The sequence below is a fragment of the Peromyscus californicus genome, unplaced genomic scaffold, assembly GCF_007827085.1.
Source record: "Peromyscus californicus insignis strain IS unplaced genomic scaffold, ASM782708v3 Scaffold_11__1_contigs__length_118956290, whole genome shotgun sequence".
NCBI classification, from domain to species: domain Eukaryota; kingdom Metazoa; phylum Chordata; class Mammalia; order Rodentia; family Cricetidae; genus Peromyscus; species Peromyscus californicus.
The window spans coordinates 32,323,398-32,342,255 of NW_026294402.1; the positions used below are offsets into that span (position 1 = coordinate 32,323,398).

The 18,858-nt window shown below is 40.3% G+C and overlaps 1 protein-coding gene across 1 annotated transcript in view; it reads left to right on the top strand.

Moving 5' to 3' along the window:
• Window positions 1–18,858, top strand: part of LOC128121772 (dentin sialophosphoprotein-like) — a 133,626-nt gene that overhangs the window by 64,578 nt on the left and 50,190 nt on the right. Inside the window, exons 14-18 of the mRNA XM_052756763.1 lie at window positions 1,754–1,803; window positions 3,000–3,024; window positions 6,726–6,803; window positions 7,233–7,310; window positions 9,326–9,433. Of these exons, the coding sequence (XP_052612723.1) occupies window positions 1,754–1,803; window positions 3,000–3,024; window positions 6,726–6,803; window positions 7,233–7,310; window positions 9,326–9,433 (339 nt within the window). The remainder of the gene's footprint in view (window positions 1–1,753; window positions 1,804–2,999; window positions 3,025–6,725; window positions 6,804–7,232; window positions 7,311–9,325; window positions 9,434–18,858) is intronic.

Consider the following 18,858-nt stretch of genomic DNA (forward strand, 5'->3'; position numbering starts at 1 on the left):
TTAGTAATGTAAGATGGTGGGTTTTCCAGGTCTTAAAATATTACATGTTTTAATACATAATGTTAGTGCACCCAGCATTCTGGGACTGCCTTATTGAGAAAGGTATTGCAACTGGGACCTTCTGAAGAACAATGCTGACCTAACTTTGGGAGTGGACAGTGAGTGTGTACTTAGGCCAGCATAGGCATAAGTTTTAAACTGTTAACTCGTTTTGTCTACCCGAGTCTGCATGAAAGAAAAATGGTTTTTTTCGAGCTAAGTAGGAGTATGTCATAGAAGAATAATGGCTTTGGAATTTAGAACCCAAGACTTTCATGAGTCTGTGGTTCAGGCTAAGCTGGAGGAACTGGGCAGTTTATTTTGCCAATAACTTAACATGCCTGAGGATTTAAACCACATGCCTTGTGTTCATTAAATCACTTACCAACAGCACAGATATATGCCCTTATGGTTAGAATCAGAGAGAGAGAGAGAGAGAGAGAGAGAGAGAGAGAGAGAGAGAGAGAGAGAGAGAGAGAGAGGAGAGAGAGTGAGTGATGGAAGTATTCAAGCTCCTCTACTCTTAGGGCCAATATAGAAACAGATGTGTGGCCCTCATGTGATACCCTAATTGTTGACTTGTGCTCATCATTCAGCTGTGGAGTTAATAGCTAACATAGAAGAGAGCCATCATCTGTGGATGGATTTCTGCTGGCCTACATAAATTATACACATTATCCACTTCATACTCATGCTTACAAACCCCAGGGCAGATATCGCTACGCAAATATCAGATTTCTTTCTAGTTATTATGTGCAAAACACAAGGAACTGATGGTTTTGATTAGTTCACTGATACTGAGTCCTTAATCAGTCTCCAACCCTGCCATAAAGTCAGTTACAATTGGGCATATCTTTTAGTGATATCTGTGAAGTTAAGTGCTGAGACCATATGAGCTGCACTCCTGAGACAGGGATGTATAAGAACTCAGAATAGCATTCCAGTATTAATGTTCTATAGCATTCTAGTGACAACTCTGATATGGAGTGGTCAACAGAGGCCAGATACTCATTCTAACCCACTACACTGTGGGTCCACTGATCCGAATATGGGCAGCCACACAACACCACAAAAACAAATGGATAGCATATTAAAGGAAGATCAGAAGATTTGCATTATATATAGTTACTACTTAGAAACTGTATTAACATCAGTATCTTCTACTGTTCAGTAATCTCACTGTGTATCAAAGGATGAGTGGATGAATATAATTACATCTTGTGCCTGCTACCAAATCTATTTCCCCAGTACAGTATGTAGACTATTGAGTTTGAATTCCCATTTGCTTAATGACAAATGCAAATTCTGTGTATTTCGTTTGTGGGCATTGACATGGATTTGAGAGATTCCTAGAAAGGAAAGTCAATCTTCTGGGCTTCAGAATGGTCTGAAGACATGGTAGAGCTCCTATATAATGTTAAGATTCATTTTAGTGGTCACACAGTCAAACATGGATTATTGCACATTGTCTTAGATTCCCAATACTTAGAGAGGCCAAAATTATTGTCCCTCATTTCTCTTCTTGTATTCTCCTACTTTCCCTTTCCTCTTGAAAAGATTGGTCCAGCAGTAGCCCAATCATGCTCATTAATGAACTACATCCATTCAGTCCAGCCATATGGACTAAAGCCATAGATCTTTGTCCATATAAAGCAAAGCTTTCTGGGCAATTACAAATTGTACCTTGAGCTGTTATTTTGTGTTTTTTTTCCAGAGGACAGACAGTTGACAGCCCCACAAGAAGAGTCGGCAAGGTCATCAAAGGTAAGATGGACATCACATTTTCTAAGATAGAAAGGCTACTTTCCTGATTCCTTTGTTTTTAATAGATACTATATTTGAATAATATAAAAGATCATGTACACTACACATTAAGTTGTTTACTTAAGAAGTGAATGAAATAAAATTGTACCAAGTCATCCCTGACTCAAAATGTCACTGTCAGGTGTGTTTTAGGAGGCTTATTTTTCTTGAACAAGTGTTCCTTTTTATATTTAAAGTTGTGTAATTTACACTCAAAAGGTAATAGATGGGGTTGTTAAGAGCACTTGCTGCTCTTCCGAAGGACACAGGTTCAATTCCAAGCACTCACACGGTGGTTCACAGCCACCTGTAACTCCATTCCCAGAGGATCTGACAACCCACACCCTTTTCTGGCCTCTCCGGATGCCTGCACACATGTGGTGCACATACATATACTTGAGCACACATACAACAAATACATGTTTTCAAAGGTAGCTGAGTTGTTGTTTATGAAGAATGTGTATTTTCTGTAAGTGTCGTCTCCACTTCCTCTTGCAGGGTTCTATGTTAGATAGTGTAAGTTGGTTTTTGAAACTATTGTGGCAGAAGTTTCCTGTGTCAACTATAGGAACATTGAAGTCGCCAGACCTGTAAAGCATGAATTCAATGTAGCTAATTGGGGCATGGAGGCACTTCTCAAAGGGGACTTTTTTTTTTTTTTTTAAAGAATTATTTATTTACTTCTGTATACAGTGTTCTGTTTGCATGTATCCCTACAGGCCAGAAGAGGGAGCCAGATCTCATTACAGATGGTTGTGAGCCAGTATGGGTGCTGGGAATTGAACTCAGGACCTCTGGAAGAACAGCCAGTGTTCTTAACCTCTGAGCCATCTCTCCAGCCCCTCAAAGGGGACTCTTAAGAGCAGGTTTTAAAAAGATTTCTCTGCCATGTGACAGTGTATTCTAAAAACCTTTAATAGAGTGATAGGGAGACCTGATTTGGGTTGAATCAGCAAAAGTGTGAAAGATATTTTTTCACAAAGTATCCAAGGTCAATTGTTTTCTGACAGCATCATATGACAGACTAATAATCTTTGTCTTGACTATTCTTCCCCATCCTAATTACAATTACCCTAAGTACTAGGAGAGGAAAGAAACCTATGGAAATAGAACTCACCTTGTTCTGTACCTGAGTGTTTCTTTTCTTTAAATTGTAGGTGGAGCCAAAGAGGAAGCCATATGGTATGTATTGTGGAGCCACTTTCTTTTTTTTTTTTTTTAAGATTTATTCATTTATTATTTATTATTTATTATGTATACAGCATGTATGACTGCAGGCCAGAAGAGGGCACCAGATCTCATTACAGATGGTTGTGAGCCACCATGTGGTCGCTGGGAATTGAACTCAGGACCTCTGGAAGAGCAGTCAGTGCTCTTAACCTCTGAGCCATCTCTCCAGCCCGCCACTTTCTTAAGACACATTTTACATAAGAAATTTACAATACTGCCTGTCTTTTCTCAGGTGTACTCTACAATTTCTACCACCTGCTCACAGTAACACTTGAGACTTTTAGATAAAGAAAAAGAAACACACACACACACACACACACACACACACACACACACACACACACACAGTGATATCCCAAATAACAAATTGTAAGAATGTTTATTATGCATGCATTTAGTTGTGATCATTTTAGTTTGAGATTTTATGCACCAGGATGTGTCTATATCTGTATTTCTCCTAGGTAGAAATCCCAGTTATTTAAACCCAATATCAATTTCTCCAATGAGAAAAAAATTAAAGTGCACATTTTCCCTATATTAGTTTAGAACTCTTCATAGCCATGCATGCTGGCATTATTTCTTTGGTACTCTGTTATAGAAGAATCAACCAAGACACAGAGTTAAGTGGTTGAGATGTGTGACTACATAGGCCAAGACCATCATTGTGTACATAAACGTAGGGTCCAGGATCAGTGCTATGAGATGAAACTTCCACTTACTACCCTGTCAAGATGCCAATAGTCACTGTAGAAGGCTTCCAGCCCCTAGCTGGACTTCAAACACATCAAATCTCGAGAGATAGAAAATAACAGCAACAATCAAAACCTATTTCAGCATCCATGCGCCTGGGTACAGACTTCCACAAGTGTGAAAGCCAGAGAAAGCCCACATGTTCTGGGAAAATAGCTCCCTTGGTAAAATGTCTACCTATGACATAGGAGGCCCTCAGTTTGATCTTTAGTACCACATGAACCTGAGTGGTAGCACACAAATCTATAAGGAGTTGGTGTTTATTCTCCCTGTCTGACAGTTTCTGGTCATCCTGGGCTGTATAATGAGGCTATGTCTGACGACGACAACAACAACAATAACAACAAAATGGGAATGAAAAATGACAAGTGGGAAAAGAGCTGACCTTCCACCAGTGAGAGCATTGATTCTAACAGTGAAAGTCACAGAAAAAAACAACAACCAAATTGTATATGTGTCACGACTGAAATTCTAGAAACAACAGGTTCCAGTAAGAACTGGTGGAATGCTTTAGCTCCTTCTCAGGAGCTCAAAGCACCACACAATTTAGGGTGTATGTCTACTAAAAAAAAAAAAAAAAAAAAAAGAAGGAAGGAAGGAAGGAAGGAAGGAAGGAAGGAAGAGAAGCCTCTCATCAATATAGTCTCATTCTTTTAACTGACCATATTTAAAGATGAGTTAGACTTTGCTCCAAAAGTATTTGCTCTTACTGATGGTCAGTCTCCATGTTGACTGGTGAGAACATAGGGAGCCTATCCATTCAGTGTATGTAAACAGTCAGGACTGAATAGTGTGATTGTGATATGTCTGTATGTTCAGGCATTTGCTAAGGAGGGCTTTAGTTCAGAGCAAGCAGGACTGTGTGTCCTGCCCCTGGTAGCCAGTGAATGGAAACAAAATTTGTTTAGTAAAAATTGGACTTCATTGAGGAAAAAGTGAGTAGGGATTGCACATACTCAGTGATAATGCAGCCCCCGCCCTTCTCAGAGGCAGGCCTGGTCTGGCTGTAGAGACTGTTGCCAAGGGTAACTGTCAGTGAGAAAGTGGAATGCACACACTCAGTCCATTAAGTCACAATGATCTAGGCATCTTGTCCTGTCACTTTATGTTGAAGGTTTATTCAGGGCTAATCAGTTGAAAGATAGTGTTGTTTTCCTCCCCACCATCAAGTGACAACTGTGGTAGCATGATCTGGCCTCTGAGTCATTGTGGTAGACAGATAGAAGGGGTCCCATGTCCATGGACTTAACTATTAGAAACTACAGGGAGGCATCGTGAAGGAGGTGGCAGAGACAGGTGCACATTTACACCTCTGAGCTCTCTGAATGACTTCTTTTGCAAACTCATATTTTGTGTCAGGGATTCAAAAGTAGAACATTCATCTCTATTTTTTTTCTGTCAGACAATTTGTTCACAATGACATAAAATTAAATACTCCAGTAGTCTGAGGTGAAACGTAGACAGCTCCATGACCTGTAAAACACCGTGCTGTGTAAAGAATGAAGAGTAAACATAACTGTCCATTGCCCCAAGGCCAGGCTAACACCCTCTCTGCAAGTAGCCACTCAATCGAGCTGGGGTCTTGTTTGTGTTTTACATTTAACAAATGTCATGACATTTCTGTAGTCCAGTGCTTTTAACTAAGCCTTTATCGTTACTTATTTTCACACGCATGAGGTTTATGAAAGATTCTTAATTTTTGGTGTCCCAGTGCAAAGAGTAGAGAAGCAAGGAACTGTACAAATTTCACACTGCTTTTCTGTTGCTACTGTGCCATAGCCATGAGAGAACTTACCTCTCTTGACCATGTAATGCCTATATTAAGTGTACACTAATCTCTATGATGTAAAGAAAGCTCCTCTGCCCGTCCCCCCCCCCCCCCAGTCCCCGGACCCACCCTGAGGAGATTTCTCCTAGAGTCCTGGGGAAGATGCTTACAGAGGCTAGGATTCCGATCTGAGGGATGTCAAATGAATCTATACAGATCTCTTTCAGTCCATTCATTTTAGTCTTCTAAGTCAATTCTAACTACATAGCTTCTTTTCTGCTCTCATACTTAGCTCCTCTCTTTCCTGGTTCTCTGTACCTTTTTTCTGCTGTTCTCTCTTTGTTCTTAGTTTTCTCTCTCATCCCTCTCTCTTGCCTGACTTCTCACATGTCTAACCGGAGACGCCTTACAATTCTGAAAATAATTTCACAGCCCTCAAGGTCATAGCACACTCCTAGAATAGACAATAAGGAACAGAGCCATTACCATAGTAATGCAAGGTTCCAAGGTCTCAGGACCAGAGGGAAAGGGCACAGTACCCAGTGCCACAAACTCTGAGACATAGCTTTTTATCAGCAGACTGCTGATGGTACTTTGAAAATTCAATAATTACTTTGTCATCAACAATAGTTGTAGATTATGCTGCCTTTTATTTATGAAAAGAATGAAGATTTCTTGCACTATTCTTTTGATATGTGAAATATTAACCTCCCTAGTTCATCAGTAGAACTACAAACACAGAATATAAAAACACACTTAAACTTCTACTGTGGTTCTCAGAGAATAATGTGAACAAACAAAAAACTGAGTTTGATTCTGTTTAGGCAGTATGGCTTCACCTACTACAGTCACCTAGGTATGAGTTACTCAATCTCTCCACTTTTTTCCTTCCAGATATGGATGAGGGCAAAGATGCCAATGTCTTGTGTAAAGACAGCAGCCTTTAAAGCGATGATCTTGGTAGTGGTAGGTCATTTCTGGTCACATCCAATTCTTCACTGGTTTCTTCCAGATTCAAACACTATAGGTGGTGACACACTGAGGATGACTTGGGTAGCAAGAACAGCCTTCAAGGCAATGGACTTGGTGGTAGTCATTCCGGGTCTGATCCATCTCTCCACTGACTTTCTTCCAGATACTGATGATCCTGACGAAACCGACTCTGAGAACGAGATGAACAGCAAAGAGAGCAGTTTTCTTGGTAGCAGTAGTGGTAGGTACTGGCATTCCTGGTCAGATCCAATGGGAGGGTCTAAGAGCAGGTGGGTTATTCCTTCTCCTTGGATATCTATGAGAGAATGTTAATTTGAAGGGTCTTCCAAGTGGGCAAGAAGCAATGATGAAACTATTATTTAATCATTATATTTAGTTATTTTTCTCATGTTTATGACCAAACACCTGACAAGCATTTTAATTGAGAAAGGGTTTATTGTGGCTTATAGTTAAAAAGATGATTCCATTATTGTGGGGAAGCCGTGGCAGCTGGCATGGAAGGTGTCTTAGCCAGTGCAGGCAGCCAGTTGTTCACACTGCATCCACGTTCAGGAGGCAGCGAGGTAACAGAAGTGGGACTGGGCTCCAAGGGCCGAAAAGAGGTAGGTCATTCCGGGTCTGATCCATCTCTCCACTGACTTTCTTCCAGATACTGATGATCCTGACGAAACTGACTCTGAGAAAAAGACGAGCAGCAAGAAGAGAAGTTTTCTTGGTTGTAGTACTGGTAGGTACTGGCATTCCTGGTCAGATCCAATGGGAGGGTCTAGGATTAGACATGTTATTCCTTCTCCTTGGATGACAGAGAAAATCAATTTAAGGGTCTTCCTAATAGGCAAAAGCAATGATAAGAGTCTATTAGTGAATCTTCCTTGGTTGATCTTCTCAATGTTATGACTCAATATTTTATTTTTGTACTCCTTGGACAAAGAAATGACCATGTCATCTGGTCCAGAGTTTAATGTAGGTTGTTGTCATCATCTAGTGGTTAAAACGAAGATGCTTCCTTTGCTGTGTCATTGTCCAGCTGGTGCAGTCATTAATAAGTATTTTAATTATATTCTCCTCCTACATTTTGTCAAATGCACATATTATAATTTGTTTTCCATTGGTATGACAGACATATTGACCAAAAGCAAGCCGGGGAGGAAAGGGCTTGTTGTATCTATCAGATTATAGTCTGCCATCAAGGGAAGCAAAAATGGTAACTCAAAGTAGCAACGTGGAGTCAGGAAGCTAAGCAGAGACCATGAAGGAATGTTGCTTACTGATTTGCTCTCTCTAGTTTGCTCAGTTATTTTTCTTAGACAGTGCACCCCCACCTGCCTAAGGAGTAACACCACCCACAGTGGTCTGGGCCTTGGTATATCAATTAGAAGTCAAGAATATTCTCACAGTCATTCTTACAAGCCAATCTAATGGAAGCAACTCCCCAATTTCGATTCCCTCCTAGGTGTATGAAGTTTACAAAGAAGATTAAATAGCACAAGTCACCTCTTGTCAACTTGACACATAAGCAGGCCATTGTTAGATTATAACATTTTCTGGTTTTCTCCAAGATCTCATGTTTATATAATATAAAATAGTGTACAACGTTAAAGAGTTTGTAGTTTAGAAACTGGACATGGTTGAGGAAGCATGAGTGGGCAGGTGCACACTTAGAGCTAGTGAAGGCTCTGCCCTTCTCTGCTCTGGTCTTTTTCAGGCTCCACAGATAGTGCCAACGGCAGTTGTCACCTAGAGAGTGATGTGCGCAGACACATCCATTAAATCACCAAGCCACCAAACTTCTTGTCCTGTTCACTGAGTTTGAAGGCTTATCCAGAGTATGTCAGTTGTAGGGAAGTGTTCCCCTACCCCCACCACAACTGTAATGTAACATCAGTGTTAGAATGACTTGGAGTCTGAGTCATTATGTGGTGTCTGGTCAGCATGGTTATCTTATCATTAGAAAGACAGTGTAGAAAAGATGGAGACATTTGAACTAACCAAACTCTCTCATATCACTCCTTTTGGAGAAAATGGTCAATATTCATACCAGGGACTGAAAAGTAGAACTTCCTTCCCTGTTGTGAGGTTTTTCTGTCAGGGCAATTATGTCACAGTGGCATGAAGATAACCCGTTACCTACTTCCCTACTTCGATGTGATACACAATCTTCATGCTCTGTAAAACACCACGGTTAGGCAAAGAATGAAAAGAAATTGCCATTGTCCACTGTTCCGGAGCTGTCTCTGGATCCACCCATTGCTATCTTGCTGATTGTTCTAGCATTCAGTAAACCCCACAGACCACTTCTCTAGACCTAGTACTAGTCTATAAGTCTTCATGTTTGCTTACTGTTTTAGATTCATCAGGTTTAATGTAAGTGCTTAGGCAGTTGGAGGGTCAGAGTGCCAAGAGTTGGTGTCATAAGCAGCTGCATAAATTTCATAGGTTTCCATGGATCTTAAAATGATTTGGATGCTGGCTATCTCACACACTGAGTCACATTGCTTCTCTGCTAATACTGTGCCATTCACATGAATTGAGACCTTAGTGACCATACCATTCTTGTGTTAAGTGGACACTTATGTTTGTGATCCTCCATTCTGAGTAACATTCTGAGTCATGCTTGAAAATCACTAATGAGATCAAATGTTTATACACAGAACAGTTGTTAGGTTTCCCGGGGGCGAGGGTTGTTTGTTTATTTGTTAAATGCAATTGAGCTGACCTCTTTTTGTTGTGAATGCGTTGCAGTGAGGTCCATGATGCGAAAGCTGGGCCTTGGGCACAGCAAGTCCTTCAGTGTCAGACCTGAAACAGCAAATGGGCATGTGAAGGAAAAGGCATGCGGCACCAGTGACGGTACTGTGGATATTCAGTAGTTAGTCTGAGTTATTAATAGTCATCGGTGATGATAATTGTACTAGTTACTTTTCTGTTGCTACGATAATATACTATGACCAAAAGAAACTTAGAGAAGAAAGAGTTTATGTTGACTTATGTTTCCAGAGGGATAAATATCAATCATGGTGAGTGAAAGTCATGGCAACAAGTGGCAGGCATACTGTCAGGAGCAGTAGGCTGAGAGGTCGCATTTTCAACCGCAAACATGAAACAGCAAACTGGAAGTTGGGTGAGGCTAGAGATTCTCAAAGCCTGCCCACAGTGATGCATTTTCTCCAGCAATGCTCCACTTCCTAAACATGCTACAACTTTCCCAAACAGTATCAACTACCAGAGACCAAGGTTTAAATTGCAGGAGCTTAAGAGAAACATTTCTCAGTATACCACCACATTCCACTTCCTTGCCTCTGTAGGCTAATGACCATATTATAATGCAAAATGCCTTTAGCTCAACTTGAAAAATCCCCAGAGGGTGCCCAGCCCCAAATGATATGTCTGCAACACACCTAAAGCTCAGGGACCATTAAGGAAGAAGGCACAGAAAAGTTGTAAGAGCCAGAAGTCCAGGAAATCTGCTGTGAGATCGTCTCCTAGAAATGGCAGGGAAGCTTCACCCATGATACCTCAACAGTATGGCTGCCTAAACAACACTGGAAGTACACCACCAACAGACATGCTAACGTGGAAGTGGGGGATCTCATGGAGCCCCACTCATAGAAAAAGAAATATGGACAACTAAGGAATACTGAGAGCAGGAGATTTAGTCTTCTTCAGAGGCGAAGCCCCAGTTGCTTATTCAATAACAAGTGGTCAACCCTGAAATCATATACATACAAGTAACAACAGATGGACTGAACAAGTTGTATTTATATCTGTAGGCTGAGAAGTCACATGTTTAACTACAAATAGGAAGGAGAGAGAATGAACTGGAATTAGGGTGAAGCTATGAGGCTTCAAACCCTACCTCCAGTAATACAATTCACTCAGCAAGGCTAGCTCCTAAAGGATCCACAGTCTTCCCAATTGGTGCCACAAACTGGGTACCAGATATCCAAATACCTGAACCTAAACAGGACATTTCTGATTCAAACCACAGTCTATATCTCTTATTAAAAAGGTGGAAAATGCCTTGTGTATTTTTAATGTGTGAAGTATTCAACAGTAGAGCTGCAACGATAGAACTTCAAAATGCATTTCAATGACTGTTGTGCTTCTCCCTGAATGATCTGAACCAAAGGGAAGCAAAGCGAGTTCTCGTGTGAGGCAGTGTGGCTTCACCCACTATAGACAGTAGTATGTAAATCACTCTCCACAGACATAGTTCCAAACATTGACATCATGGATGATGGCAACACTGAAAATGAGTTGTCTCCTGAGACCAACGTGTATCGCAAAGACCATGGTAGGTCCTGGCATTCTTGGCCAGATCCAATGAAAGGGTGTATCAACAGTCAGGTTGTTCCTTCTGCTTGGGAGGCAAAAGAGGAAAGTCAATTTAAGGACTTCCAGATGGGCAGAAACAATGATGAGACTCTATTAATGATTAGTGGCTTTTCTTATTTCTGTGACCAAATAACTGAGAAAAGCATTTTAATGGAGGAAAGGCTTATTTGGCCTATTATGACAAGGTGGTCATTATGGCAGGGAAAATGTCTCAGCAGGTGTATGGCGCTGGCCGGTCACATTGCATCTGTACATGAATACATGCACATGTACTCAGGAAGCAGAGACTAAACAGAAGTTAGACAGAGCTCTTTCCCCAGTGGCTTGCTTTCTCCAGGGATGCTCCATCTCCTGAAGCCTTTCTTAGGCAGTACCATAAGCTGGGGAGAGAGTGCTCAAACTCATGAGGCTATGCGGGACAGTCCCTAATCAAACCAGAACACACAGTATATGACTGAAGGCTTTATGTAGATTGACCATTTCATGTCACATAATCTGAACTCTAGGCAAAAACACAAGAACCTGCTTTCTTATGTTTTCCTCTTTGTCATCTTTTCTCAGAGGACTAGGGTATGTTTCAAGAACAAAGAAATGACCATGACATCTGATCAAGAGTTTAACATAGTTTGTCATAATCTTGACAATTGATTTGAAGTCTGCTTGCTCTCCTGTGTCTTTATCCTGCCTGTGCTTTCATTAATAAGTGTTTTAGTAACTTCCTGTGTACTTCTTTTTGCTGAGACTGCACAGTGATGTAGGGAATGTGCTTGGGTACTAGGGAAGTTAGACAAAATGAAAATGTAAAACACAGACATCTGTGTACACTTAAGATTGTTGTGCATGTCTAATGGCATAGAAAGCAAATGACCTCATTCGTTATGTAAAAGGACCATTTTTCATTCAGAATCATTCGTTCCTGGATCTTTGCATCCTTCTAGACCAGTAAGTGGCTAGCTTAGTTGACACAGTGCTTGCTTTCAAGCACAGAGACTTTCCCATTCCTTGACCAATGGAGAGTTCAAGGGAGACATGTACACATTTCTGAGGCAGATATAAGACAGTGGATTTTCCAAGTCTAAGAGTACTAGACATTTAAACAAACAATGTTAACCTACTAGTCTTTTCTGGTCCATTTCATTTAAGATCTACTAACTGAAGTCATACAATTGGAACATTTTAAAGAACAATACTGACCATACTTTAGAAATGGAATCTGAATATGCACCTAGGCCAACACAGGACAACATAGGCATTACTTTTAAAGTTTTAGCTGTCTCTGTGCAACAAATGTCTGTGTGAAGTTAAAATAAATACTTTTAGGAAAAACAGGATCTATCTAGAACAATAGCTTGAGGATTTGTTACAGGGTTTTTGTGAATCTGTGGAGTATGTGAGGGTGCACTGTCTATGGCAGTACATTGTACTGACAACTAGCCTTTCTCAGCATTTACACCAATATGTTAGGTTCACTAAGTTGGTCGGGAACAAAACAGACACGTGCATTGTTTACTTCTTTAATGATGATGCACAGGAATTGAAGAGATGTGATGATGAATAGACCCAAGGTCATGATGTTCTTAGGTGAAAGTGCCAAGGTTGAAATCAGATATGTAGCCCCCTAGTATGAGGTTCCAAACTGTTACCACATACTTATATTTAGGCTATGAGGACATTAATAACCATACAAAAGAGTCCATCTTCTATATACATTTCTTATTTGCTGAAGCAAGTAGAAATCCAGGGGACAGATGATCAGTGTTCTCTGCCTTAATGGGAGTTGGGTAGTCTGAACCTGGACATTCACCTCACAGAATGAATACAAAGGATGACCAGTAAAGAAAAACTAGCAGGAGAAAAAAAAACAATCTATGGTGGATCTTTAAATGTAATAATGTCAGTATCTTGCACTTATCAGTAAAGTATGATTATGTATCAAACAGTGAAAAATTTAGTGTCATTACATCATGTTCCTGATACTGCATGAATTTTTCTTGAACAACGTGTACATTTTGAAGATTAAAATTCTATATGCTAGGACTGACAATATGATTCAAAGGATAAATGTATATTTCTTCCAGTGGTTAGGACCTGAGTGGCATTTCTCAGATCCATATGAAAGTAGAAAGAGAGAATCAACTCCACAAACTTGTCCTTTGACCCTTGGACAGATGTCACATAGTATGTATTCTTGTACATACACTTTGTATATGCATATACACAAGCAACAATGAACAAGGAATTTAAAAAATAAGATCATCGTAAATGAATGTAGAATCTGTCTATGTTGATCTGTAGTGGCTGAAAGAGGTTAGCAGAGATCTAGAAAGACTTGAAAATGCTCATAAAGAGATAGAAATCTGTCATTTAACATAACATTTATTTAAGTGTAACCTAATCCAAGATGGATTATTTCACAGTGCATTAGACTCCCTTTATTTAGGAGAACAAAAAGTCTCTACTTCATTTCTCTTGAGGTCTTGCCTTGTTTTCACTTTTCCTAGCAGGGAAATCTGTCTTGCAGCTCTTCAACCATGTTTATCAATTCTGTGCACTAAGGCTAGGCATAGGGACTAAATCCACATGTCACTGTCCCTAGCAACATAAAAGCCCTTGACATATAACAAGTGGTACCATGAGCTGAAAGTAATATCCTGTTCCCCTAGATTTGAGTGAGGAGCATCCTCAGGCCTCAGAAGAAGGGTCAAAGTCATCGTTGGTTGTGGTAAGATGACCTTTCCATATTCTAACATAGAAAGGTTACTTTCATGATACTTTATTTTTATGGGCATCAGATCTCAGTAATAAACTGCTCACACTCTACAGGTATTAGAGTGTTTACATGGGAAGAGGACACAAGTCACCCATGATACGACACAGCATGAGAAGAAATTATAAAGCATGTCAGTTACCATAGTGGGTGTCAGGAGCTTTTCTTCTCACATAAGATTCCCCTTCAGACTCAAACATGTAGAATAAGCCAACAGGCATATTGGATATGAAAAGTTCCTGTTTCTTCTGTGAGTGTCTTCTTGTCTTTCTGCTGGGGTCTCCTAAGGTTAACACAGTTGGAATGTGTTTCCCCAAATATTGATGTGGCAAAAGATTCTGGTGTCCGTTAAGGGATATTGAGGTGGTGAGACCTTTAAAGCATGATGTTAGAGTAGATATTTGGGCAACAGGGACACTCCTTGGAGGGATTCATTCACAATACCAGATTCTCATAATGTTTCTCTGCCACGTTTCAAAGAAGCTTTGAGGAAACCCTCAGTAGAGAACAAAGGGGTGAGTTTGCCTGATGTGGACTCAACAGGCAAAGGTGTAAAAATCACTTATTTTTTTCACACAGTAACTAGCTGCAGGGATTTTGTAAGAGAATCACATAACAGACTAATATAGAGTCTTCAAATTGGCTGTTCTTCCCAGTCCTGTTTACAAGCTGTCCTAAGTCACAGGAAAAAAAAAAACAGAGATCTGTGCAAACATAACTCAGTGTGATTTGATCTGAGTGTTTTCTCTGAATTGCAGGTCCAGTCAAGGAAGCACAGATACAGTATGTATCTTGGAATGACATTTTTGGATATACTGTAGATAAGAACTCTGCATCTACTTGTTGTCTTTGTCTGGTTCACAACTTCTATTTACTTGTTTATGTACAAATCTTTCTTAATTTTTAAGAAATCATCATATTCCCCTCTCCCATTTCTGTTCAGAACGTCCCCACATACCCACCTGACAACTCCATGCCTCCTCTCTCTTTAGAAAGCAAACAGGCAGGGCGAAAAACAATGAAAGTAATTAAAACAAAGGAAAAAGCACTCACACACACACACACACACACACACACACACACACACACACACACACACACACTGCATATACACACAGAATCAGAAACTATAATATACAAGCAAAAGCTCAGTAAGACAGAAAATGCCCAAACAAAGCAATATAAGACACAAAAATCTAGAAGAACACCATTGAGTTTGTTTGGTGTTGCTCACCTACTGCTGGGCATGGGGACTGCCCTGGAGTGTGGTTGATACACCATTGGGGAAAAGTACTTTTTCCTTTGTGAGAGCTTGTCAGCTGAAGATAGTTTTGTGGTTAGGGATGGGAGCCCATGTCTACTTCCAACTCTCAGCTCTAGGAGCCTGTCTGGCTTAAACCTACAGGCTCTATGAGGTCATATTGGTTTCTCATTCTTTTCAAAGCAATCTAATGGCAACAAGTTTGTAAACTTAGGTAAGATAACAACAGATATCCCAAGAGACATATCATGGTCCTGTGTATGTAGTTCTCTCATTTACTCTTGTTGCCTTGGGATTTCATATATCAATAAACATCTTTATGTGTTTTCTCCCAAAAGATATTCCAATTACACATGTCAATTTTGTCAATGAAGAAATCTGAGGTCATGCCTTTCCTACATTACTTGGTTCAGAGCTCATCATAGCCATGTATGCTGTATTCATTTCTCAACATACCCTGTTGCTACAGGAGAACCAACTAGGATAGGGATGTGAGTGACCAAGCTAGATAGCTAGGGACTACAAGAGCAAAACATGTTCCCAGATATTTGGGATGAAAGTGACATTTTTAGAATAAGCTCAAATTTTCTCCTCATGGAGACATGAGCTGTCATTTTGCATGAATCCATTCACCTTTCCAGCATATACCCAGAAATAATCCTGCCTATAGAAAACACAAACAGTACCTTTTCTACCTCAGTGATCAAAAACCATAGATAACATCCATGGATCAGGTGACAGTTATTCACAACTGGGAAAGACAGAGAAAGCTAAGGTGTACTGGGTTTGCGTTTTTTTTTGCTCTGTCATTGGAATAGCAGGTTTTCATTCAGGAGTCTGTGGGTTTGATATTCAACAGTGCATAAAGTGTGATGTGGACACAACATAGGTTGGTTAATCTGATACTCTAGAAGGGGCTGCATGGTTCTCATGAACTCAATCTCATCTCCAATCACTGGCCAGCCTAGGCCGTAAGAAAATGCCTGAAAGACTCACTGAGAGGAGTTGACCATGTGAAGTAGTGGCAGAGGAATGCCATACAATTAAACAAACATTGTTCCCTTACACCACTCCTTTGTGAGGAATGGTGACTTTTTGTAGTAGGGATTGAAAAATAGAACATCTGTCCTGTTCTTTTTTTTTCTGTCCTCTACTTGGGCACAATGTCATTAGTAGGTAACTAACACAGTGCCTTCTGGTCAAAAGGAGGAGATGTTGATTGTCTTCTTCTCTAGTGCCTTTCTGTGAAGGTAATACTAGATATGTCTGTGAACTTTAAAAAGCTGTGTTGTGTAAATGATGAAGCAAGCATATGCTCTTTCCAGAAGTCATCCAAACAGCCTCTCTGGTTGTAAGCATCACCGTCCAGGTGGTGGTTCTGGAGAGACCAAGCGCCATAGAGCACCTTTGTGGCACTAGTGCCTGTTACCAGTGTAGCTGAAGGTTTCCTGTGTTCCACCTGCAGGGCGCATGGTCAGTACAAACCTCTCTCAACTGCCAGTCCTATAGCCACTTGGACCCAAGTAAACACAGAGAGCCTTATATTAATTAAAACTCCTTGGCTTTAGCTCAGGCTTACCACTGACTAGCTCTATCATTTAAACTAATCAATAATTCTCATTTATGTTTAGCCACGTGACTTGGTACCTTTTCTCAGTTCTGTCTTCACATCTTGCTTCCTCTGTGTCTGGCTGGCGACTCCTGACTCAGCCTTCCTCTTCCCAGAATTCTCCTCTCTGCTCACACCGCCTATACTATACTTCCGGCCTGGCTACTGGCCAATCAACACTTTATTTATTAACCAATCAGAGCAACACATTCACAGTATACAGAGCACTATCCACAGCAGACCAGAGCTCTTCCTTCATTTACCTTTTTAGATTCATTAGGTGTGATGTGAGTTCTTAGGAAATTATAGTGCCAAGTGTCAAGAATGCAGAACTGAGCAATTGCATTTTCAATGTGTTCACATGCCTCTTACAGGGATTTGGATGCTGGTCACTTCACACAGTCACACTGCCCTTCTGTTGATACTGTCTCATCCATGTGAATTGACACCGCACCTATACTGACCATGTCATATCTCCAATAAGTCAACACTGATTTCCAGGATTTTCCAAAAGTGATATTCTGAATTAAATGAGTGTACTCGCAAATCAGTAATGAGATGGAATGTTAAACATAGAACAGTTGTTAGTTCCTTATTTGTTTTTGTTTTTTTAAATGAATTCAGCAGAACTAAACATTCTTGTTTTGATTGCATTCAAGTTGTAGCCATATTGAGGAAGCTAGGCATTCGGTGCTCCGTTACCTCTACAATCAATGACATGTCTGAAACAATGCTGCAAAAGACCTGTGGCACTAATGACGGTACTGTGGAAATTCAATAATTAATTATAGTTATTATCAGTAGTTGTAGATTATATAGTATCCCTACTATAAAGAGAATGAAGAATCCTTGTAGTAGTTTTAAAGTGGAAATTAATTTCTCTAGTCCACCAGTAGAACTACCACCACAGAGCATAAAACCACATTTAAATGCCTATTTTGGTTCTGGTGAAATGATATGAACCAAAGGAAAGCAGAGCTGGTTCTTGTGTGAGGCAGTGTGGCTTCACCTATGGCAGACACTGTGTGTGATTCACTCTCTCTGCTGGCTTTCTTTCAGTCATGGGTGGCGATGATGGGAACAGTACTGAGAATGACTTGTCTAGTCAGACCCACCTGAAAAACACAAGACTCTTACCTGTAGGTCATGGACTCTGGGTCAGATGCAGTGTGAGGCCTTCTAAACAGACAGGAACCATGATGAGACTCTCATGGAATCATTCATTGTTTTTTTCCCCCCTTGATATGACCTAAGCAGAATCACTGAAGGAAGGAAGTGTTCATGTGACTTATTGAAGGGGATCATTCTGTAATGTTTGAGAGTACCTGGCAGCTGGCAGGGAAGGTTGGGTGGCTTCATTTGCAGGAGACGAATTTGGTATGTTGCATCCATACCAAGGAAACAGAATGAGCAGAAGTGGAACTGGACTCCAACACCTAGAGGTTGGCCCTAAAGGACTCACTAACTCAGGATAGGCCCCACACCCCAAAGCTCCCAAACACTCCACATGCAGCACCACCTGCATACTATTCAATCCAGAATACACATAGCCATGTACATTGACCGTGTCCTGCCACTTAATATGGGTCTACTTAGAAAACTGAGAGGCTACAAGAACCCACTCTATTTTATTGCCTCTTTGTCATTTTTTTTCACAAAGGAAGACAGTAAATTCCAAGTACAAAGAAATGACTGTGTTGTGTGGTCAAGAAATTAATGTAGTTTTTCATCTGTGTTAGCAAACCAAAGCCCATGTTCCTGCCGCCTTCTCTTTCCAATGCTTTCATTTATAATTATTTCCTTTATGTCATCACTTATGGAAAACATGCATGTGAAAATAGGGACTGATTGTTGACAAGGTCAATCAGATGAACACATGTCATACAACAAAAATCTTTGAAATCTTAAAAATTATTGTTTAGGGGCATGTGAATAAATAGAATGGAAGAATTTATTTGTTATATAAAGATCAGCCTGTCTCTGAGCAGTAAGTTTTCCCATGTCCCTTTCTATATCTTTTTGAGGGCCAAGGAGGTAACTCATTTGATAAAGTGTTTGCTTTGCAAGCCTGAGGCTTCCATCAATTGGCCCACATCTAAAGGGAATCACCTTCATATGTATAAGGCCTTAATGATGTAAGATGATGGCCTTTCTTTATCTTACAACACTTGAAATCTTAATATATCATGTTAATCCATCCTATGTTCTGGAGTTCATTCGAGCAGGATCTATGGATCTTAGGCAACTGGAACACTCTAGGGAACAATGCTGGACTTATTCAAGAACAGGCACTATGGCCATAA